The 23,103-nt window shown below is 48.8% G+C and overlaps 1 protein-coding gene across 1 annotated transcript in view; it reads left to right on the forward strand.

Moving 5' to 3' along the window:
* The window catches only part of LOC144781043 (acyl-coenzyme A thioesterase 1-like), an 87,530-nt gene extending 64,809 nt beyond the window's left edge, over window positions 1-22,721 (forward strand). The window contains exon 3 of the mRNA XM_078659661.1: window positions 17,378-22,721. Within this exon, the coding sequence (XP_078515787.1) occupies window positions 17,378-17,977 (600 nt within the window). The 3' untranslated portion in view covers window positions 17,978-22,721. The remainder of the gene's footprint in view (window positions 1-17,377) is intronic.
* Window positions 22,722-23,103: the final 382 nt, after the last annotated feature.

Raw genomic sequence — 23,103 nt, forward strand, 5'->3', positions numbered from 1 at the left:
CCTCGCCGGCTCCACACGGAAGGCCCGGTCCCATGACGGGGGACCAGGGGAAGCCGGCGCCAGCAGTCTCGCGGTAAGGAGGGGGCTCCCCGTGAAGAGAGGAGAGTCGCGTGCGCCGCTTCCCCTGCCATCGCGAGACAGGAGTTACCAGGAGGCCCGGTGAGTGTGGGCGTCTCGAAGCAGGGGCACCGAGTCAGTTGAGGAGCAACCCCGGATGGTAGTGGGTCGCTCCCCTGCGTAGTGGGGCATTGTTTATTCGGGCCCACGAGGGCCCAGCGGGCATTTGTGTGCTAGAGCCCGTGGCTCCAATGTGTGGGGCATATTTGTTCAAAGCCCACAAAGGCTCCCGGTGCCATTGTCTTTTCGAGTCCCCAGAGGGGGGACTCCAACGACGGGGGCAGTTTGTTTATCAGAGCCCATGAGGCTCAAACCACGAAGGCGGCATTTCGGGAGGTAGAGCGGCCCCAGCTGGCAGCGGGCCGCTCCCCCCACAGTGGGCAGCATTTTCTTCACAGCCCACGAGGCTCCCGGGCACACAGTTCTCATTCGAGCCCACGAGGCTCCCCCGTGTTCTTGGGCCCCATTGTTTGGAATCCAGATGAGAGCCAGGAGGCACGCTGGTGCCAGGCTCAGGTTCTACAGCTGCCCAGCACTTAGTGGGCAGCTGCCACGTTTAGGGCCCCCGAGAGCCATTGCGCATCCTCATGTTTGGCTGCCTGCGCAGCCTGCCCTGACATTTTGGACACAGGGCGTTTCAGCCCGAGAGGCCAAGTTGGCCTGGGGTCAGTTCTAGGTGTTTCATTTTGCGCAAATGTGTCTTACCTACACCTCTGAATGTGTCTTCATGCATCATGTGTCTTACCTACACCGCTGAATGTGTTTTTATGCATCATGTACAAAGCTGCTTGCCTATACCTCTGAATGTGTTTTTATGCTTAGGAGGTTGTTTTTCCTAGTATAGTTATGCTAGTGAGCTCATTGTTCCCTGCGTGATATTTTCCTAAGGTGGTTAGGATTGCGTAGGTGGTACTTACCTTTTACCTGTGACTACTGGTTGTGTGCTACATTTGCTATTTGGTGCTACAGTTATTATATGTTCTATGTTCTAAGTGTTATTCCTACAAAGTGCTAATTCTACCAAGGGCTAGTTCAAAAAGTGCATATTCCTGACAGTGGTACATGTGGCCCTGTCCCATGTATATAATCACCTGTAAATTATGCCCGTGCCTCTCGCACATTGTAAATGGTGTGTTAATCATCTAATGTGTTTGGTATAATACAAATGCTATTTCTATATATAACCTTGTGTGGAGTTTCCTTTGTGGTGGGCCTTGGGTGTTGTTGCTGGGTGCGTGCGCAAATACTTAACCTACATTGCCTCCGGGATTAGCCTTACTGCTCGTGTCACGTTACCTAGAGGGTGAGCAGGGGTTATCCTTGGCGTGTAATTCCCTTGCCCTGACTAGAGTGGTGGTTTCTGCCTGGCTTTGGCGCAAGCCTTAGCCAACTGGAAATCCCATTTCTAACAGTTGTTGTGTGTATGGATGTGGGTGTGGTTGTGGGTGTGGATGTGGTTGTGGGTGTGGATGTGGGTGTGGTGGTGTGTGTGGTTGTGTGTGTGGGTGTGGGTGTGTGTGTGGTTGTGGTGTATGGTTGTGTGGGTGTGGTTGTGGTAGTGGCGGTTGTGGTTGTGTGTTTGGTTATGTGTGTGGTTTTGGTTGTGTGTGTGGGTGTGTGTGTTGTGTGTGGTTGGGTGTGTGGGTGTGTGGTTGTGTAGTTGTGGGTGTGTGTGTGGTTTCGGTTGGTGTGGGAGTGGGTGTAGTTGTGTTGTGTGTGGTTGTGTTGTTGTGTGGGTTATGTTTGTGAGTGTGTGTGTGGGTGTGTGTGTGGGTGGTTTTGTGGTTGTGTGGTTGGTTGTGTGGTTGTGTGTGGTTTTGTGGTTGTGTGTGGTTGTATGTGTGTGGTTGTGGTTGTGTGTGTTGGTGTGTGTGTGGTTGTGTATGTGTGGTTGTGTGTGGGTGGTTGTGTGGTGTGTGGTGTGGTGTGTGGTGCGTGTTGTGGTTGTGTGGTTGGCGGTGGGTGTGGTTGTGTGTGTGTGGTTGTGTTTGTGGGTTTGGTTGTGGGTGTGTTTGTGTGTGATTGTGCATGTGTGGTTGTGTGGTTGGTTGTGTGTGGTGGTGTGGTTTGGTGGTTGTGGGTGTGTGTAGTTGTGTGTGTGGTTGTGTGTGGTTGTGTGGTTGTCGGTGGTTGTGTGTGTGGTTGTGTGTGTGGTTGTGTGTGTGGTTGTGTGTGTGGTTGTTTGTGATTGTGTGTGATTGTGCATGTGTGGTTGGTTGTGTGTGGGTGTGTGTGGTGTGGTTTGGTGGTTGTGGGTGTGTGTAGTTGTGTGTGTGGTTGTGTGTGGTTGTGTGGTTGTCGGTGGTTGTGTGTGTGTGGTTGTGTGGGGGGTTATTTGGTTGTGTGGTTGGTTGTGTGTGATTGTGTGTGTGGTGTGTGTGTGTGTGATTGTGCATGTGTGGTTGGTTGTGTGTGGTGTGGTTTGGTGGTTGTGGGTGTGTGTGTGGTTGTGTGGTTGTGTGGTTGTCGGTGGTTGTGTGTGTGGTTGTGTGTGTGGTTGTGTGTGTGGTTGTGTGTGTGGTTGTGTGTGTGGTTGTGTGTGTGGTTGTGTGCGTATGTGGGTGTGTGTGGTTGTGTGTGTGGGGGGTTATGTGGTTGTGTGTGTGGTTGTGTGTGGTTGAGTGGTTGGTTGTGTGGTTGGTTGGTTGTGTGGTTGGTTGTGTGGTTGTGTGTGTGGTTGTATGGTTTGGTGGTTGTGTGGGTGGTGTGTGTGGTGTTGTGTGTGTGGTTGGGTGTGGTGTGTGTTGTAGTTGTGTGTGGTGCGTGTTGTGGGTGGTTTTGTGGTTGTAGGTGGTTTTGTGTGTGGTTGTGTGTGCATACGTGGGTGTGGTTGTGAGTGGTTGTGTGTGGTTGTGTGTGTGTGGTTGTAGTTGTGTGGTTGTGTTGTGTGTGGTTGTGTGTGTGGTTGTGTGTGTTGGGTGTGTTGTGGTTGTGTGGTTTTGTGTGCTTGTATAGTTTCCTGTCTGTGTGGTTTTCAGTCTGTGTGTGGTTTTTGTGTGGTTGTGTGGTTTTGTGTCTGTGTGGTTGTGTGTGGTTATGGGTGTGGTTGTGTGTGGATGGGTGTGGTTGTGGTTGTGTGTGTGTGTGGTTGTTTGTGGTTCTGTGGGTGTGGTTGTGGTTGTTTGGGTGTGGTTGTGTGTGTGGTTGTGTGTGTGGTTGTGTGTGTGGTTGTGTTGTGGTTGGGTATGGTTCTGTGTGTGGGTTTGGTTGTGTGTGGGTGTGGTTGTGTGTGGGTGTGTGTGTGGTTGCGTGTGGGTGTGTGGTTGCGTGTGGGTGTGTGGTTGCGTGTGGGTGTGTGGTTGCGTGTGGGTGTGTGGTTGCGTGTGGGTGTGTGGTTGCGTGTGGGTGTGTGGTTGGGTGTGTGGTTGCGTGTGTTGTGTTGTGTGTGTTGTGTTGTGTGTTGTGTTGTGTGTTGTGTTGTGTGGTGTGTTGTGTTGGTGTGTGTGTTGTGTGTGTGTGGTTGTGTTTGTGGCTGTGTGTGTTGTGTGTGTATTGTTGTGTGTGTGTGTGTGTGTGTGGTGCTGTGGTTGTGGCTCTGGTTGTGTGTGTTGTGGTGTGTGTGTTGTGGTGTGTGTGTTGTGGTGTGTGTGTGGGTGTGGTTGTGGGTGTGGTTTTGTGTGGTTGTGGTTGGGTGTAGTTGTGAGTGTTGTGTGTGTGGTTGTGAGTGTTGTGTGGTTGTGGGTGGTTGTGGGTGTGGTGGTGTGGGTGTGTGGGTGTGGTTGTGTGTGGGTGTGGGTGTAGTTTTGTGTGGTGGTTGGGTGTGGTTGTGTGAGTGGGTGTGATGTGTGCGGTTGTGGTGTGTGTGGTGGTTGTATGTGTGTGTGGTTGTGTCTGTGGGTGGTTGTGGGTGTGTGTGGTTGTGGGTGTGTGGTTGTGTGTGTGTAGTTGTGGTGTGTGTGTGTTTGGTTGTGGTTGAGTGGGTGTGGTTGTGGCTGTTGTGGTTGTGGTTCTGTATGTGGTTTGTGGTTGTGTGTGGTGTTTTGTGTGTGTGGTTGTGTGGGTGTGGGCATGGTTGTGGTTGTGTGGGTATGGTTGTGTGGGTATGGTTGTGTGGATGTGGTTGTGGCTGTTGTGGTTGTGTATGTGGGTGTGTGGATGTGGTTTGTGGTTGTGTGTGTGTGTGTGTGTGTGTGTGTGTGTGTGGTTTTGTGTGTATGGTTGTGTGTGTGTGTGTATGTGGTTGTGTTTGGTTGGTTGTGTGTGGTTGTGTATGGTTGTTTGGTTGTGTGTGGTTGTGTGTATTGTGGTTGTGTGGTTTTGTGTGCTTTTGTGTGCGTGTGTGGTTTTGTGTGCGTTTGTGGTTTTGTGGCTGTGGTTGGTTGTGTGGTTTTGTCTGTGTGGTTGTGTGTGGGTGTGTGGTTGTGTGTGTATGTGTGGTTTTGTGTGTGGTTGTGTGTGTGTGGTTGTGTGTGTGTGGTTGTGTGTGTGTGGTTGTATTTATGGTTGTGTTGTGTGTGTGTGGTTGTGTGTGTGGTTGTGTTTGTGTGGGTGTGTGTGTGGTTGTGTGTGTGGTTGTGTATGTGGGTGTGTGTTTGTGGGTGTTTGTGTGGGGGTGGGGGTGGTTGTCAGTGGTTGTGGGTGGTTGTGTGTGTGGTTGTGTGTGGTTGTTTGTGGTTGTGTGTGGGTGTGGTTGTGTGGCTGTTGTGGTTGTGTGTGTGGTTGTGTGTGTGTGGTTGTATGTATGGTTGTGTTGTGTGTGTGTGTGTTTGGGTGTGTGGGTGTGGTTGTGTGGGTCTGGGTGTGGTTGTGTGTGTGGTTGTGTATGTGGGTGTGGTTGTGTGCGTGTGTTGTGTTTGTGTGGGTGTGTGTGTGGTTGTCGGTGGTTGTGGGTGGTTGTGTGTGTGGTTGTGTGTGGGTGTGGTTGTGGGTGTGGTTGTGTATGGTTGTGGTTGTGTGTGTGGTTGTGTGTGCGTATGTGGGTGTGGTTGTGTGTGTTTGGTTGTGTGTGGTTGTGTGGGTGTGGTGTGTGGTTGTGGTGTGTGTGGTTGTGGTGTGTGTGTGTGTATGTGGTTGTGTGTTCGGTTGTGTGTGTGGTTGTGTGTGGTTGGGGTTGTGTTTGGGTGTGGGTGTGTGTGTGGTTGTGTGTGGTTGTGGTTGTGTGCGTGGTTGTGGCTGTGGTTGTGTGTGGTTGTGTGTGGGTACGGTTGTGTGTTGGGTGTGGGTGTGGTTGTGGTTGGGTGTGGTTGTGGGTGTGGTTGTGGGTGTGGTGTGTGGTGGTTGTGTGTGGTTGTGTGTGTGTGGTTGTGGCTGGGTGCGGTTGTGGTGTGTGTGTGTGTGTTTGGTTGTGGTTGTGTGGGTGTGGTTGTGGTTCTGTATGTGGTTTGTGGTTGTTCGTGGTATTTGTGTGTGGTAGTGTGGTAGTGTGGGTGTGTGTGTGGTTGTGGTTGTGTGTGTGGTTGTGTGGGTATGGTTGTGTGGATGTGGTTGTGGCTGTTGTGGTTGTGTATGGGCGTGTGTGTGGTTTGTGGTTGTGTGTGTGTGGTTTTGTGTGTGTGGCTGTGTGTATGTGGTTGTGTTTGGTTGGTTGTGTGTGGTTGTGTATGATTGTTTGGTTGTGTGTGTGTGTGTGTTGTGTGTTGTGTGTGGTTGTGTGCTTTTGTGTGCGTGTGTGGTTTTTTGTGCGTTTGTGGTTTTGTGGCTGTGGTTGGTTGTGTGGTTTTGTCTGTGTAGTTGTGTGTGGGTGTGGTTGTATGTGGGTGTGTGTTTGTGGGTTGTGTGTGTGTGGTTGTGTTGTGTGTGTGTGGTTGGGTGTGGGTGTGGTTGTGTTTGTGTGGTTGTGTGGGTCTGAGTGTGGTTGTGTGGGTGTGGGTGTTTATGTGGGTGTGTGTTTGTGTGTGGTTGTGTGGGTGTGTGGTGTTTGTGTGTGATTGTGTGGGTGTGTGGTGTTTGTGTGGGTATGTGAGTGCTTGTCGATGGTTGTGTGTGTGGTTGTGTGTGGGTATGGTTGCGTGTGTGGTTGTGCTTGTGGTTGTGTGTGCGTGTGGTTGTGTGTGGGTGTGGTGTGTGGGGTTGTGTGTGTTTGGTTGTGTGTGGTTGTGGTTGTGTGGGTGTGGTGTGTGTGGTTATGTGTGTGTGGTTATGTGTGTGTGTGGCTGTGTGTGTGGTTGTGGTGTGTGTGGTTGTGGTGTGTGCGTGTGGTTGTGTGTTTGGTTGTGTGTGTGGTTGTGTGTGGTTGGGGTTGTGTTTGGGTGTGGGTGTGTGTGTGGTTGTGTGTGGTTCTGGTTGTGTGTGTGGTTGTGGTTGTGGCAGTGGGTGTGGTTGTGTGTGGGTATGGTTATGTGTTGTGTGTGGGTGTGGTTGTGGGTGTGGTGGGTGTGGGTGTGGGTATGGTTTTGTGTGGTTGTGGTTGGGTGTGGTTGTGTGGTGTGTGTGGTTGTGTGTGTGTGTGGTTGTGGTGTGTGTGGTTGTGGTGTGTGTGTGTGTTTAGTTGTGTGGGTGTGGTTGTGGCTGTTGTGGTTGTGGTTCTGTATGTGGTTTGTGGTTGTTTGTGGTGTTTGGGTGTGTGTGGTTGTGGTTGTGTGTGTGATTGTGTGGGTATGGTTGTGTGGATGTGGTTGTGGCTGTTGTGGTTGTGTATGGGTGTGTGTGTGTGTGGTTTGTGGTTGTGTTTGTGGTTTTGTGTGTGTGGCTGTGTGTGTATTTGGATGTGTTTGGTTGGTTGTGTGTGGTTGTGTATGATTGTTTGGTTGTGTGTGGTTGTGGCTGTGTGTGTTGTGTGTGGTTGTGTGGTTTTGTGCGGTTTTATGTGCGTGTGTGGTTTTGTGTGCGTTTGTGGTTTTGTGGCTGTGGTTGTTTATGTGGTTTGGTCTGTGTGGTTATGTGTGGGTGTGTGGTTGTGTGTGGGTGTGTGGTTTGTGTGGTTGTGTATGTGTGGTTTTGTGTGTGGTTGTGACTGCTGTGGTTGTGTTGTGTGTGTGGTTGTGTTGTGTGTGTGGGTGTGTGTGGTTGTGGGTGTGTGTTTGTGTGGGTGTGTGGCGTTTGTGTGGTTGTGGGTGTGGTTGTCGTTGGTTGTGTGTGTGTGGTTGTGTGTGTAGTTGTGTTTGTGGTTGTGTGTGTGGTTGTGTGTGCGTATTTGGGTGTGGTTGTGTGTGTGTGTGGTTGTGGGTGTTTGGTTGTGTGGGTGTGTGTGGTTGTGTGTGTGGTTGTGTGTGTGGTTGTGTTTGTGGTTGTGTGTGTGGTTGTGTGCGTATTTGGGTGTGGTTGTGTGTGTGTGTGGTTGTGTGTGCGTATTTGGGTGTGGTTGTGTGTGTGTGTGTGTGGTTGTGGGTGTTTGGTTGTGTGGTTGTTTGGTTGTGTGTGGTTGTGTGTGTGGTTGTGTTTGTGGTTGTGTGTGTGGTTGTGTGCGTATTTGGGTGTGGTTGTGTGTGTGTGTGGTTGTGTGTGTTTGGTTGTGTGTGGTTGTTTGGTTGTGGTGTGTGTGTGGTTGTGGTTGTGTGTGTGTGGTTGTGTGTGTGTGGTTGTGTGTGTGGTTGTGTGGTGTGTGCGGGTATGGTTGTGGGTGTGGGTATGGTTGTGTTTTGGGTTGTGTGTGGGTGTGGTTGTCGGTTGTGTGTGTGGTTTTGTGTGTTTGGTTGGTTGTGTGTGGTTGTGTATGGTTGTTTGGTTGTGTGTGGTTGTGTGTATTGTGGTTGTATGGTTTTGTGTGCTTTTGTGTGCGTGTGTGGTTTTGTGTGCGTTTGTGGTTTTGTGGCTGTGGTTGGTTGTGTGGTTTTGTCTGTGTGGTTGTGTGTGGGTGTGTGGTTGTGGGTTGTGTGTGTGTGTGTGGTTGTGTATGTGTGGTTTAGTGTGTGGTTTAGTGTGTGGTTTTGTGTGTGGTTGTGTGTGTGTGGTTGTGTGTGTGTGGTTGTATTTATGGTTGTGTTGTGTGTGTGTGGTTGTGTGTGTGGTTGTGTTTGTGTGGTTGTGTTTGTGTGGGTGTGTGTGTGGTTGTGTGTGTGGTTGTGTATGTGGGTGTGTGTTTGTGGGTGTTTGTGTGGGGGTGGGGGTGGTTGTCAGTGGTTGTGGGTGGTTGTGTGTGTGGTTGTGTGTGGTTGTTTGTGGTTGTGTGTGGGTGTGGTTGTGTGGCTGTTGTGGTTGTGTGTGTGGTTGTGTGTGTGTGGTTGTATGTATGGTTGTGTTGTGTGTGTGTGTGTGTGTTTGGGTGTGTGGGTGTGGTTGTGTGGGTCTGGGTGTGGTTGTGTGTGTGGTTGTGTATGTGGGTGTGGTTGTGTGCGTGTGTTGTGTTTGTGTGGGTGTGTGGGTGGTTGTGTGTGTGGTTGTGTGTGGGTGTGGTTGTGGGTGTGGTTGTGTTTGTGGTTGTGTGTGTGGTTGTGTATGGTTGTGTTTGTGGTTGTGTGTGTGGTTGTGTGTGCGTATGTGGGTGTGGTTGTGTGTGTTTGGTTGTGTGTGGTTGTGTGGGTGTGGTGTGTGGTTGTGGTGTGTGTGGTTGTGGTGGTGTGGTGTGTGGTTGTGGTGTGTGTGGTTGTGGTGTGTGTGTGTGTATGTGGTTGTGTGTTCGGTTGTGTGTGTGGTTGTGTGTGGTTGGGGTTGTGTTTGGGTGTGGGTGTGTGTGTGGTTGTGTGTGGTTGTGGTTGTGTGCGTGGTTGTGGCTGTGGTTGTGTGTGGTTGTGTGTGGGTACGGTTGTGTGTTGGGTGTGGGTGTGGTTGTGGTTGGGTGTGGTTGTGGGTGTGGTTGTGGGTGTGGTGTGTGGTGGTTGTGTGTGGTTGTGTGTGTGTGGTTGTGGCTGGGTGCGGTTGTGGTGTGTGTGTGTGTGTTTGGTTGTGGTTGTGTGGGTGTGGTTGTGGTTCTGTATGTGGTTTGTGGTTGTTCGTGGTATTTGTGTGTGGTAGTGTGGTAGTGTGGGTGTGTGTGTGGTTGTGGTTGTGTGTGTGGTTGTGTGTGTGGTTGTGTGGGTATGGTTGTGTGGATGTGGTTGTGGCTGTTGTGGTTGTGTATGGGCGTGTGTGTGGTTTGTGGTTGTGTGTGTGTGGTTTTGTGTGTGTGGCTGTGTGTATGTGGTTGTGTTTGGTTGGTTGTGTGTGGTTGTGTATGATTGTTTGGTTGTGTGTGTGTTGTGTGTTGTGTGTGGTTGTGTGCTTTTGTGTGCGTGTGTGGTTTTTTGTGCGTTTGTGGTTTTGTGGCGGTGGTTGGTTGTGTGGTTTTGTCTGTGTAGTTGTGTGTGGGTGTGGTTGTATGTGGGTGTGTGTTTGTGGGTTGTGTGTGTGTGGTTGTGTTGTGTGTGTGTGGTTGGGTGTGTGGGTGTGGTTGTGTTTGTGTGGTTGTGTGGGTCTGAGTGTGGTTGTGTGGGTGTGGGTGTTTATGTGGGTGTGTGTTTGTGTGTGGTTGTGTGGGTGTGTGGTGTTTGTGTGTGATTGTGTGGGTGTGTGGTGTTTGTGTGGGTATGTGAGTGCTTGTCGATGGTTGTGTGTGTGGTTGTGTGTGGGTATGGTTGCGTGTGTGGTTGTGCTTGTGGTTGTGTGTGCGTGTGGTTGTGTGTGGGTGTGGTTGTGTGTGGGGTTGTGTGTGTTTGGTTGTGTGTGGTTGTGGTTGTGTGGGTGTGGTGTGTGTGGTTATGTGTGTGTGGTTATGTGTGGGTGTGGCTGTGTGTGTGGTTGTGGTGTGTGTGGTTGTGGTGTGTGCGTGTGGTTGTGTGTTTGGTTGTGTGTGTGGTTGTGTGTGGTTGGGGTTGTGTTTGGGTGTGGGTGTGTGTGTGGTTGTGTGTGGTTCTGGTTGTGTGTGTGGTTGTGGTTGTGGCAGTGGGTGTGGTGTGTGGGTATGGTTATGTGTTGTGTGTGGGTGTGGTTGTGGGTGTGGTGGGTGTGGGTGTGGGTGTGGGTATGGTTTTGTGTGGTTGTGGTTGGGTGTGGTTGTGTGAGTGGGTGTGGTGTGTGTGGTGGTTGTGTGTGGTTGTGTCTGTGGGTGTGTGTTTAGTTGTGTGGGTGTGGTTGTGGCTGTTGTGGTTGTGGTTCTGTATGTGGTTTGTGGTTGTTTGTGGTGTTTGGGTGTGTGTGTGTGTGGTTGTGGTTGTGTGTGTGATTGTGTGGGTATGGTTGTGTGGATGTGGTTGTGGCTGTTGTGGTTGTGTATGGGTGTGTGTGTGTGTGGTTTGTGGTTGTGTTTGTGGTTTTGTGTGTGTGGCTGTGTGTGTATGTGGATGTGTTTGGTTGGTTGTGTGTGGTTGTGTATGATTGTTTGGTTGTGTGTGTGGTTGTGGCTGTGTGTGTTGTGTGTGGTTGTGTGGTTTTGTGCGGTTTTATGTGCGTGTGTGGTTTTGTGTGCGTTTGTGGTTTTGTGGCTGTGGTTGTTTATGTGGTTTGGTCTGTGTGGTTATGTGTGGGTGTGTGGTTGTGTGTGGGTGTGTGGTTTGTGTGGTTGTGTATGTGTGGTTTTGTGTGTGGTTGTGACTGCTGTGGTTGTGTTGTGTGTGTGGTTGTGTTGTGTGTGTGGGTGTGTGTGGGTGTGTGTGGTTGTGGGTGTGTGTTTGTGTGGGTGTGTGGCGTTTGTGTGGTTGTGGGTGTGGTTGTCGTTGGTTGTGTGTGTGGTTGTGTGTGTGTGGTTGTGTGTGTAGTTGTGTTTGTGGTTGTGTGTGTGGTTGTGTGTGCGTATTTGGGTGTGGTTGTGTGTGTGTGTGTGTGGTTGTGGGTGTTTGGTTGTGTGGTTGTTTGGTTGTGTGTGGTTGTGTGTGTGGTTGTGTTTGTGGTTGTGTGTGTGGTTGTGTGCGTATTTGGGTGTGGTTGTGTGTGTGTGTGTGGTTGTGTGTGTTTGGTTGTGTGTGGTTGTTTGGTTGTGGTGTGTGTGTGGTTGTGGTTGTGTGTGTGTGGTTGTGTGTGTGTGGTTGTGTGTGTGGTTGTGTGGTGTGTGCGGGTATGGTTGTGGGTGTGGGTATGGTTGTGTTTTGGGTTGTGTGTGGTTGTGTGTGGGTGTGGTTGTCGGTTGTGTGTGTGGTTTTGTGTGTGTGTGGTTGTGTGGGTGTGGTTGTGTGGGTGTGGTTGTGTTTGTGTGCGTGGTTGTGTGTGTGGGGTTGTGTTTGTGGTTGTGTTTGTGGTTTTGTGTGTGTTGTGGTTGTGTGGTTTTGTGTGTGGTTGTGTGGTTTTGTGTGGTTGTGTGTGTTGTGGTTGCGTGGTTTTTGTGTGGTTGCGTGGTTTTGTGTGCGTGTGTGGTTTTGTGTGCGTGTGTGGTTTTGTCTGTAGGGTTGTGTGGTTTTGTGTCTGTGTGGTTGTGGGTGTGTGGTTGTTGGTTTTGTGTGTGTGGTTGTGGGTTTTGTGTGTGTGGTTGTGTTTGTGTGGTTGTGTGTATGTGTGGTTGAGTAGGTGTGGTGGTGTGGTTGTGTGGTTGTATGTGTGTGGTGGTGTTGTGTGTGTGTGGTTGTGTGTGGTTGTGTGTGTGTGGTTGTGTGTGTGTGGTTGCATGGGTGGGTGTGTCATGTGTGTGTGGTTGTGTGTGTGGGGTTGTGTGTTTGTGGGTGTTTGTGTGGGGGTGTGTGTGGTTGTCAGTGGTTGTGGGTGGTTGTGTGTGGGTATGGTTGTGTGTGTGGTTTGTGTGGTTGTGTGTGTGGTGGTGTTGTGTGTGTGTGGTTGTGTGTGGTTGTGTGTGTGTGGTTGTGTGTGTGTGGTTGCATGGGTGGGTGTGTCATGTGTGTGTGGTTGTGTGTGTGGGTATGGTTGTGTGTGTGGTTTGTGTGGTTGTGTGTGTGGTTGTGTGTGGGTGTGGTTGTGTGGCTGTTGTGGTTGTGTGTGTGTGTGGTTGTATGTATGGTTGTGTTGTGTGTGTGTGTGTGTTTGGGTGTGTGGGTGTGGTTGTGTGGGTCTGGGTGTGGTTGTGTGTGTGGTTGTGTATGTGGGTGTGGTTGTGTGCGTGTGTTGTGTTTGTGTGGGTGTGTGTGGTTGTCGGTGGTTGTGGGTGGTTGTGTGTGTGGTTGTGTGTGGGTATGGTTGTGTGTGTGGTTGTGTATGGTTGTGTGTGTGGTTGTGTGTGCGTATGTGGGTGTGGTTGTGTGTGGGTGTGGTTGTGTGTGTGTGTTTGGTTGTGTGTGGGTGTGGTGTGTGGTTGTGGTGTGTGTGGTTGTGGTGTGTGTATGTGGTTGTGTGTTCGGTTGTGTGTGTGGTTGTGTGTGGTTGGGGTTGTGTGTGTGGTTGTGTGTGGTTGGGGTTGTGTTTGGGTGTGGGTGTGTGTGTGGTTGTGTGTGGTTGTGGTTGTGTGCGTGGTTGTGGCTGTGGTTGTGTGTGGTTGTGTGTGGGTACGGTTGTGTGTTGGGTGTGGTTGTGGTTGTGGTTGGGTGTGGTTGTGGGTGTGGTTGTGGGTGTGGTGTGTGTTGGTTGTGTGTGTTTGGTTGTGTGTGGTTGTGGCTGGGTGTGGTTGTGGTGTGTGTGTGTGTGTGTGTTTGGTTGTGGTTGTGTGGGTGTGGTTGTGGCTGTTGTGGTTGTGGTTCTGTATGTGGTTTGTGGTTGTTCGTGGTATTTGTGTGTGGTAGTGTGGTAGTGTGGGTGTGTGTGTGTGGATGTGGTTGTGGCTGTTGTGGTTGTGTATGGGCGTGTGTGTGGTTTGTGGTTGTGTGTGTGTGGTTTTGTGTGTGTGGCTGTGTGTATGTGGTTGTGTTTGGTTGGTTGTGTGTGGTTGTGTATGATTGTTTGGTTGTGTGTGTGTGTGTGTTGTGTGTGGTTGTGTGCTTTTATGTGCGTGTGTGGTTTTTTGTGCGTTTGTGGTTTTGTGGCTGTGGTTGGTTGTGTGGTTTTGTCTGTGTAGTTGTGTGTGGTTGTGTGTGGGTGTGTGGTTGTGGGTTGTGTGTGTGGTTGTGTTGTGTGTGTGTGGTTGGGTGTGTGGGTGTGGTTGTGTTTGTGTGGTTGTGTGGGTCTGAGTGTGGTTGTGTGGGTGTGGGTGTTTATGTGGGTGTGTGTTTGTGTGTGGGTGTGTGGTGTTTGTGTGTGATTGTGTGGGTGTGTGGTGTTTGTGTGGGTGTGTGAGTGCTTGTCGGTGGTTGTGTGTGTGGTTGTGTGTGGGTATGGTTGCGTGTGTGGTTGTGATTGTGGTTGTGTGTGCGTGTGGTTGTGTGTGCGTGTGGTTGTGTGTGGGTGTGGTTGTGTGTGGGGTTGTGTGTATTTGGTTGTGTGTGGTTGTGGTTGTGTGGGTGTGGTGTGTGTGGTTATGTGTGTGTGTGGCTGTGTGTGGTTGTGGTGTATGTGGTTGTGGTGTGTGCGTGTGGTTGTGTGTTTGGTTGTGTGTGTGGTTGTGTGTGGTTGGGGTTGTGTTTGGGTGTGTGTGTGTGGTTGTGTGTGGTTCTGGTTGTGTGTGTGGTTGTGGTTGTGACAGTGGGTGTGGTTGTGTGTGGGTATGGTTATGTGTTGTGTGTGGGTGTGGTTATGTGTTGTGTGTGGGTGTGGTTGTGGGTGTGGTGGGTGTGGGTGTGGGTATGGTTTTGTGTGGTTGTGGTTGGGTGTGGTTGTGTGAGTGGGTGTGGTGTGTGTGGTGGTTGTGTGTGTGTGGTTGTGTCTGTGGGTGTGTGTGGTTGTGTGTGTGTGTGGTTGTGGTGTGTGTGTGTGTGTGTTTAGTTGTGTGGGTGTGGTTGTGGCTGTTGTGGTTGTGGTTCTGTATGTGGTTTGTGGTTGTTCGTGGTGTTTGGGTGTGTGTGTGGTTGTGGTTGTGTGTGTGATTGTGTGGGTATGGTTGTGTGGATGTGGTTGTGGCTGTTGTGGTTGTGTATGGGTGTGTGTGTGTGGTTTGTGGTTGTGTTTGTGGTTTTGTGTGTGTGGCTGTGTGTGTATGTGGATGTGTTTGGTTGGTTGTGTGTGGTTGTGTATGATTGTTTGGTTGTGTGTGTGGTTGTGGCTGTGTGTGTTGTGTGTGGTTGTGTGGTTTTGTGCGGTTTTATGTGCGTGTGTGGTTTTGTGTGCGTTTGTGGTTTTGTGGCTGTGGTTGTTTATGTGGTTTGGTCTGTGTGGTTGTGTGGTTGTGTGTGGGTGTGTGGGTGTGTGGGTGTGTGGTTGTGTGTGGTTGTGGGTTGTGTGTGGTTTGTGTGTGGTTGTGACTGCTGTGGTTGTGTGTGGTTGTGTTGTGTGTGTGGTTGTGGGTGTGTGTTTGTGTGTTTGTGTGGGTGTGTGGCGTTTGTGTGGTTGTGGGTGTGGTTGTCGTTGGTTGTGTGTGTGGTTGTGTGTGTGTGTGTGTGTGTGGTTGTGTGTGTGTGTTTGTGTGTGTAGTTGTGTTTGTGGTTGTGTGTGTGGTTGTGTGTGCGTATTTGGGTGTGGTTGTGTGTGTGTGTGTGTGTGTGGTTGTGGGTGTTTGGTTGTGTGTGGTTGTTTGGTTGTGGTGTGTGTGTGTGTGGTTGTGTGGTTGTGGTAGTGTGGGTGTGGTTGTGTGTGTGGTTGTGTGTGTGGTTGTGTGGTGTGTGCGGGTGTGGTTGTGGGTGTGGGTATGGTTGTGTTTTGGGTTGTGTGTGGTTGTGTGTGGGTGTGGTTGTCGGTTGTGGGTGTGGTTGTGTGGGTGTGGTTGTGTGGTTGTGTGGGTGTGGTTGTGTGGGTGTGGTTGTGTGGGTGTGGTTGTGTTTGTGTGCGTGGTTGTGTGTGTGGGGTTGTGTTTGTGGTTGTGTTTGTGGTTTTGTGTGTGTTGTGGTTGTGTGGTTTTGTGTGTGGTTGTGTGGTTTTGTGTGGTTGTTTGTGTTGTGGTTGCGTGGTTTTTGTGTGGTTTTTGTGTGGTTGCGTGGTTTTGTGTGCGTGTGTGGTTTTGTGTGCGTGTGTGGTTTTGTCTGTAGGGTTGTGTGGTTTTGTGTCTGTGTGGTTGTGTGGTTGTGTGTGGTTGTTGGTTTTGTGTGTGTGGTTGTGGATTTTGTGTGTGTGGTTGTGTGTATGTGTGGTTGAGTAGGTGTGGTGGTGTGGTTGTGTGGGTGTGGTTGTATGTGTGTGGTGGTGTTGTGTGTGGTGGTGTGTGTGTGTGGTTGTGTGTGTGTGGTTGCATGGGTGGGTGTGTCATGTGTGTGTGGTTGTGTGTGTGGGGTTGTGGGTTTGTGTGTGGTTGTGTGTGTGTGGGTATGGTTGTGGTTGTGTGGTTGTGGTTGTGTGGTTGTGGGTGAGGGTGTGTGGTTGAGGGTGTGTGGTTGAGGGTGTGTGGTTGAGGGTGTGTGGTTGAGGGTGTGTGGTTGAGGGTGTGTGGTTGAGGGTGTGTGGTTGAGGGTGTGGTTGAGGGTGTGTGGTTGTGGGTGTGTGGTTGTGTTGTGTGTGTGTGGTTGTGTGTGTCTGTGTAGTTGTGTGATTTTTTTTGTGTGTGGTTGTGTGTGTGTGGTTGTGGGTGGTTGTGGGTGTGGTTCTGGTTTTGTGTAGTTGTGGTTTTGTGTGGTTGTGTGGGTATGGTTGTGTGGATTTGGTTGTGTTTGTGGGGTGTGGTTGTGGGTGTGTGGGTGTGTGGTTGTGTGTTTGGTGTATGTGTGGTTGTGTGTGTTTGGTTGTGTGTGTGTGGTTGCCAGTGGTTGTCGGTGGTTGTGGTTTTGTGTGGTTGTTTTTGGTTGTGTGTGATTGTGGGTGTGTGTGGCTGTGGTTGTGTGTGTGTGGTTGTGTGTGTGTGGTTCTGTGTGCGTATGTGGGTGTGGGTGTGGTTGTGGTTGTGTATGTGGGTGGGTGGGTGGTGTGTGGTTGTATGTGTGTGGTGTGGGTGGTTGTGTGTGTTATGTGTGTGGTTGTGTTTGTGGGTATGGTGTGTGTGGTTGTGTGTGGGTGTGCGTACGTGGTTGAGTGTGTGTGGCTGTGGTTGTGTGTGGCTGTGGTTGTGTGTGGGTGTGTGTGTGTGTGGTTGGTGTGTGTGGCTGTTTGTGATTTTGGGTGTGGGTTTTGTTGTTGTGTGTGGTGTTTTGTGTGGTTGTGGCTATGGTTGTGTGAGTGGTTGTGTGTAGTGTGTGTGTGGCTGTTGGTGTGGTTGTGTGTGATTTTGTGTGGTTGTGTGATGTTGTGTGGGTGTGATTGTAGGTGTGGTTGTGTGTGGTTGTGTTTGTGGGTATGGTTGTGTATGTGTTGTGGTGTATGTGTTGTGTGTGTTGTTTGTGTGTGGTTGTGTGGCTGTGTGTGTGTGTGGTTGTGTGTGTATGTGTGGTTGTATGTGTGTGTGTGTGTGTGGGTGTGTCTCTCTACCTTGGCAATCATCGAAAGTATTAGCAAGGTTGCTGTTGTGATCTCCGCGCTGCTAGTGTGGATCGTCGGAGGAGGCATGGAAGCGAGAGAAAAGTGAGGGGGAGGGGGAAGGGCGGAGGCAGGGAGCAAGCGAGAGGAAAGACAGATGGCGCTGAAGTCTTGCGGTTCGCGTTTGCACGCTTGCGTGAACGCAAGCACTAGGCCAGCCAGCAGCACTTTCAAAACTCCCCTACTAAATGTTTCTCCGAGCAGCGCATGCTTGCTGACTCAGTGAGACCTAAAAACAGAATGGGGTACATAAAGTCTTGTATATATCTCTTCATCAAGCTTGAGAGACTGCTTGTGTCTTGTCAGCCTCACGTAAACAGTAATTAATAATTTGCATATTTTGTGCTCAGTTTATCAAACGTAAGTTCTTGATTTAATGTTTGGTGGAAGAGGACTCCGTCACATATGTGGCAGATATTCCATCGCCAGTTACAAGTGCATTGTATCCTAATACACTTGAAATAAGGAGGATGTGATAACCACCAAACTCTAAATCAGGCCCTATGTATTGTCCATCGGTCAAATTGTGTATTTAATGTATCTCTTTCCCAACTGCAGTTTTTGTTGTAGTTCCCTACATATGTATATCCTCTGTGTCATTGAAATATAATTTGGTGGTTTGGTTCCTCGATTCTACCTGCACTAACCTAATGTCCAGTATCAATAGTTAACCTCTGTGTTTACCTATTTTGGCCTGTCGTCTCAGGTCCCTCATTTTCTAAGCAGTGTTATTCAATGGTGAATTAGAATCTGGTATTGCGTGATGAAGTATGGACACGCTTGAGCAGTCTGTCTGGGTCTGAGGTAGAGCCGCTTTATAGGGTCAGGAAACTAACCGACAGCTGTTCCCAAAGGTGAGAAAAAGATGTAATACCTAATGCTTCAGCGGCACAACCTGACCCGACAGCCACAACACATTAATTGCCCTGTTAACTGCTGCATGTTAGAAATTGTGAGAAGGGCAGACCGGTAGTGCCTAGTATGTATAAATGACATGGCCCCTTTTTCCTACAAGATACTTCTGGCACCCGTAGTGTCTTTAAACCCCTGCTCACCCAACCTTTATTTTTGCTTCAATAATATTTCTTGTTCCAAATGTTGTATAATCTTTTTGTCTTCCTTCCAGGTCAAGGGTCCAGGAATCGGGCTTCTCGGACACTCCAAAGGAGGTGACCTTGTCCTCACCATGGCATCTCTCCTGGAAGGAATAACTGCAGCTGCCACTATTAATGGTGGTATCACCACTGTCGGTGCTGCGCTACATTACAAAGATCTAGTTCTACCCCCAATCGGCACAGATGAAAAACGCATCACTTTACCACAGCCTGGTATTGCAAACGTCGTAAATTGCTTGGACGACCCTTTGGCACCAGAGAACCGCAAAAGTTTGATTCCAGTCGAGAAGGCTGAAGGGAAATTCCTTTTCATTGTCGGAGAGGATGACCAGAATTGGAAGAGTGAGTTCATGGCTAATGCAGCTGCTGACATTGTAGAGGCACATGGAAAGGAAAGACCAGAGGTTGTTGTCTACCCCGGGGCGGGGCATTACATTGAACCTCCATATTTTCCAATGTGTGCTGCCTCAATGCATTTGTTTGTGGGCATGCCGGTCGTGTGGGGAGGAGAACCGGGAGCCCATTCTCGCGCACAGGAGGGGGCTTGGAAGAAAATACAAGCCTTTTTCCGAAAACATTTGGATAAGGAACCTTTACCCAGTAAACTATAATTGGGCTTGTATTAATATACGTTTCTTTGCTCCTGAATGGTAAACGCCACTATTGGGGGCAAAGAAATGATCGATATGCTTTATTTACTTTCCAAGCAAACTGTTAGAGTTCGGAGAACTTGGATGCTATTGTAACACAATGGAGACAGTTTCTAACATACATTGCTTTTGTACAACATGCAGCGTGTCGAATCTGATTCTTTCATGACATTGATTTAAGTTATTTTCCTGTTGCATATTTTCACTGTTTAACTCAGCACCATAGAGGCAAAGCTTAATCATACACTGAATAGTCCAATAGTTGCCCATTTATTGTTATTCCGTCACTGATGTTGTCCCCTTGTTACTCCTGCTGGTAGGCAGTTTAGACATCCTTAATAAATGTGTTTCCTCCTCACAACACTGTACTATTGGATTAGTTGTCATCAGTGCTTAATTTGGGCTAGTGGTTTCCAGTGTTTGGCACCAGCACTTAATTCTTAACAGTGTAAATACTTTAATATACATTAAATATTAATTATACTTGCTGTGAGAAGCTGGCCTGGAATTTTATGTAGACTCATGTAAATGGACACCTAACACCAGTCCTGACAATCCTTGTGGTGATTTAAGAAGTCCTAGACAACCTTAGAAAGCCCTCTAAGTGGTAGCTGTGGAGAGCAGCTTTCGGGCTTAGTCCAGAAGGAGTGTAAAGCAGCTTGTTTTACCAGAATGCAATCTTATAGAATAGATTAAGTAAAAAGAACCACACAAGGTATTTATAAAAATATGTATTTATTATAATATACTCTCTGACATGTTTAGATATCTCCTACACAGAAATAAACACAATGCACACAATACTTTAGCAAAGAAACAGAGTAAATAGCACGTAATAAACAGTGGACCCCTGGGGGGGGGCATACCATATACTAAGAAAGTGGTATAAGAACCACAACTCGGGTCAAGACAAGGTCGAGAGGACGTAGAAGTGCTGGGGACCCAAGGAACCACCTAAGTTGAGTAGATGGGGACCCCATTGAGAGCGTGTGCAATGTGGAAACACGACTGCATGCTCCATTCAACTCTACGTGTAAGTAGCGGTTGGATTTTTAAAGATTAAGGACTCTTCCCATTGTACCCTGAAGAAACCCCGTGGAAGACAGAAGGTTGGAGAGCCACCCCACCCGCGGATACTCTAGTACCCACGTTACCTACCCCAGGGAAGCCGGGTGCATATGTGTGAAGTGGTGTCTGAAACCGCAGTCGAACCCAATGGAGGAGTTCAGGAAAGTGCCGCTGGTGAAGGAGTAAGTGTTGGGTGGAATCCGAAGGTGGATTCTAGATGAGAGGTACCTGCAAGCAGAGGGTACAGAGTCTGTGTCTCTCTGGTGACCAGAAGACTTGGAAGACAAATGCCCTCCGATGTCTGTGTTGCAAATGGGTGACAATGACCTTGACTCTGCAGCTGTAAGGACCGGGCGACCAGCAAGGTCCAGGGGACTCACCACAAGCAGGGGAGTTAGGGCAGGTCCCAAGCAATCAGGGGAGCCCAAAAGAAACTACTGTGACCCTCAAATGGACCCACAGGCTGGAGGCACTGGAGTCTCGCGAGGACATCAAGCAGCTAACCAAAAGATGCAGGCCACAATGCGGTGTGGCTGTAGATTCTGGTCACTGGAGGTGCTCGAGGTTGGGGCTACTTGGAGCCCGAAGATCTACTTGGAAGGAAGCCAACAAGCCTCTGCAATTGCAAGTTGACATGGTGCACAGGGGTTTGGTTATTGCAACCCCAGGAGGGAAACTGGCCTCAAACTTGCTGAGAGGGCAGGGCAGGCCTCTGGAGCTGTGGAGAACCACCACCTGTGTTGCAGAACCTTACGGAGTCCGGAGGAGCTCGGATCAGCAGACCGGTCCACCTAGTTGCGGTGCCTGCAAATGCAGGGGAGTGACTCCTTGACTCCAAGGGAGATTCCTTCAGGTGTCTTTGATGCCCATAGGCCTTGGAAGGTTCCTGTATGGTGCACAGGCCCAGACGATGCAGCAGACTGGAAAGTCGAGCCTAAACGAAGTCCAGTGTGCCCAGACGGTAGAAGTAGAAGTGGTGTCCGGTCTGAATCTTGTCCCACGACGAATCTAAGGACTCACCCTGGTAATCCCTTCAGTACCCTAGGGAAAGGGTTGGGACGATTCAGGGGACCCTCCAAGGGGAGGGTCTGGATAGGGGGGACGTTACCATGTCCTTTGTTCAACGGCTTTCAGGACTGGTTTGAGCTTGACTATGCATGGGGACACCAAATGTGCCCCTCACATGCAGATTGAGTGGCACTGGCAAGCACACCCACCCTACCCCAATACACTAAATCCTGTCTGGGAAGTGGTCACATCTCCCAGTGACTGGATACCTATTGTTCTGCCTTCCCCTGCTCGAGCTTGGCTCAACAGCATGGGGGCAGAATCGTGTCTCTGGTCAGCAGAAACCTTTTTGTGCTGTCCGGCTCAAGAATTCTGGTACCGGGAACACTGAGAGCCTAACGGAGGACTCTTCCAGTGGTTGGAATCATACCTCCCACACAGTTTACTGTGTGGGGTTATGATTCCAACCAGTTTGATACCAAACATGATAGGAATCATTGCAGCCAGTTTCGAGATGGTCATTGCGTATTTACACCGTGCCCCTCTATATAGTATATGGCTGCTTCACTTACAACCCGGGAGAATGGATGCTGTAGGGGTGTCCTGCTCATGCAGGGGCACCCTCACACTTAGAACCAAGCACCCTGCCTTCAGGATTGATAAGGTCTGCTATGGGGTGACTTCTAGGTTTTAAGTGCTGTGACCCCAGATATAGGAAACCTATATCTTTAGTAAGTGGTGCTAGCGCCAGCTTACCCAGGCTGCAATGGCAGGCCTATAGTTCCATTTTGAATGGTCTCCCATGGGTGGCATAATGCATGCTTCAGCCCATGGGGGACCTTTGGGGTACCTATGCCCTAGGTACCCTAGTACCATATACTAGGGACATATAAGGGTACCCCAGTATCCATTCTGGGATGTAGCGAAGTACTGAACATAACAATTTAAAGGAGAAAGCAGATAGACTGTGGTCCTGATTAGCAGGATCACAGGTCAGACTAGTCCAAAACCAGCATAGCACCAGGCAAAAAGTGGAGATAACCACGCAGAAGGATCCCACCTCCCTACAGCTGCCACCTATACCATTCTTGTAGCTCTGGGTGACCTGTTATAGTCTGAATTATCGCTCTTGTAGGTGTGTAATGGTTAGTAGTTGTGTCTTGATAAGGGCCCTGACACGTTGTTTACACAAATAGTGCACTGCATGGCATATACTCCCCCCCCCCTTCTAGTCAATATAAACAACTTAAGTGTAAACATGGCTTCCTCTTGAGAACTGGCTATGCAACTCATCATTCCTTTGTCTCAACACAGCCTTGAGCTACTGTTTGGAAACCTTGGTATAGCTAGGTGAAATAACTTCAAGAGCTGTGTACTATATGAGGCCTCCAACATCTTCCCCAGTTTTATGTAATGTCAACTTTCTGACTCCTATTCACATTTGTCTGAGACATGGCTTCATTTTGTCACTGCCTTGCAGTATTAGCTCTGCTGCAGACCTCTGTTTAATGTCCACCTCTTAATGTAATGTCACCAAGAATATCACTGAGAATGCAGAGGCCTAGTGCGTGTAATACTCTACTGGGATACCTTGCCATCGTTCCCCCTTTTGTATCCTAGTTTATAGTCTTGTTCACCTACCTGGCACCCACATCAAGGTTAATTAGTGTAGACAGCATAATAATACCCATAGCCCATATCAGATACTTTTCTTCGATCAAAGTCCTATTTCATGTATTCAAAAAAGTGGATGGCCTCCAAAGCTTTCCTCCCAGTATTATCACCATGATTCCTTGAATCCTGAGGCGTTTTTACCAATATTTTATTAACATCAATTTATTTTCCTTTAAATACGGTCATAAGAAATTCTAAACCAATATTTCCTACCTACAATTTGCATAATTGTGCATGGATTCTTATGGCATTAATAAGCAAATTAAAATACTGTTACTTTTTTCTCTTTTGATTATTTAAAATCATAGAATCCCTTCTCTTGTTTATGGAAAGGTAACCAACAACAGGAATTCATTTATAATCCAGTAGTGGTTTTCGGTGGGGAAACTGGATTGTTTTATGCATTGATCCTCTATTAATAGTTCAACAAGGCTAAAATTGATTCTAGGACATTTTGTCAGTCAAAAGGTGGAGAGGATAGGGAATAGATTGTACAGTCGAGTTCACAGGTTTACGGGTATATGTACATATTGATAAATTTATATTTTACGTATATATGCATTTGCTTTTATGTGCATGAACAACCACCACACATGCTCGTAAGCATGTGTTTTTTGTCAGGCCTTTTAGCTTGCTGTGCAGACATCCATTTTGAAGCAATGAGCTCAGAAGCCACTGGCACAATGTCTTCTAGCTGTCAAGGCCAAACTGTGCCAACACAGTGCTATAAACACTAGCCCTAAAATGAGTTTTGTTACTTATGCCCTTTTGTTTGCAGCCAGCCTTCTTGTGGAATATGAATAGCAGTATTACAAAAACAGGTTTGCAGCACTACCTCGTTGGGAAAACAATGGATGCTTATTATGTGAGGATTTTGGTAAACCAATTAAAGAGAAATAGTCAGAGCCTGTATATTATTTTGAAATAAAAATGTCTACGTTCGTAGCTGGTTTCATTTGCCTCTAAATTTTGTTGTATTTTTATCACATGTGTTTTAAGTCACCCCGGCTAGTCCTTTCATATTAAATACATGGGGGATCGTAATTAGCTTGTTGTTCATGCATTAAAGATTAAGGGCCAGATGTAGGTAAATATCATTTACCGATTCCAAAATACCGAATTTTACAGATTTGGTATTTTAGAATCGGTAAATGATATGTAGCTAAATGGATTGTACCCATTCATCCCTATGGGCCTCCAGGCCCATAGGAATGAATGGGAATTACCGAATCAGTAAATACAGATTCAGTAAAATGGGGAACACATTCAAGGGTGGCACTCAGTTGCACCCCTGAATAGGGCATGTATGTCTGCCACATGGCACTGTTAAAAAAGCA

The sequence above is a fragment of the Lissotriton helveticus genome, chromosome 9 (genome assembly GCF_964261635.1).
Source record: "Lissotriton helveticus chromosome 9, aLisHel1.1, whole genome shotgun sequence".
NCBI lineage: Eukaryota > Metazoa > Chordata > Amphibia > Caudata > Salamandridae > Lissotriton > Lissotriton helveticus.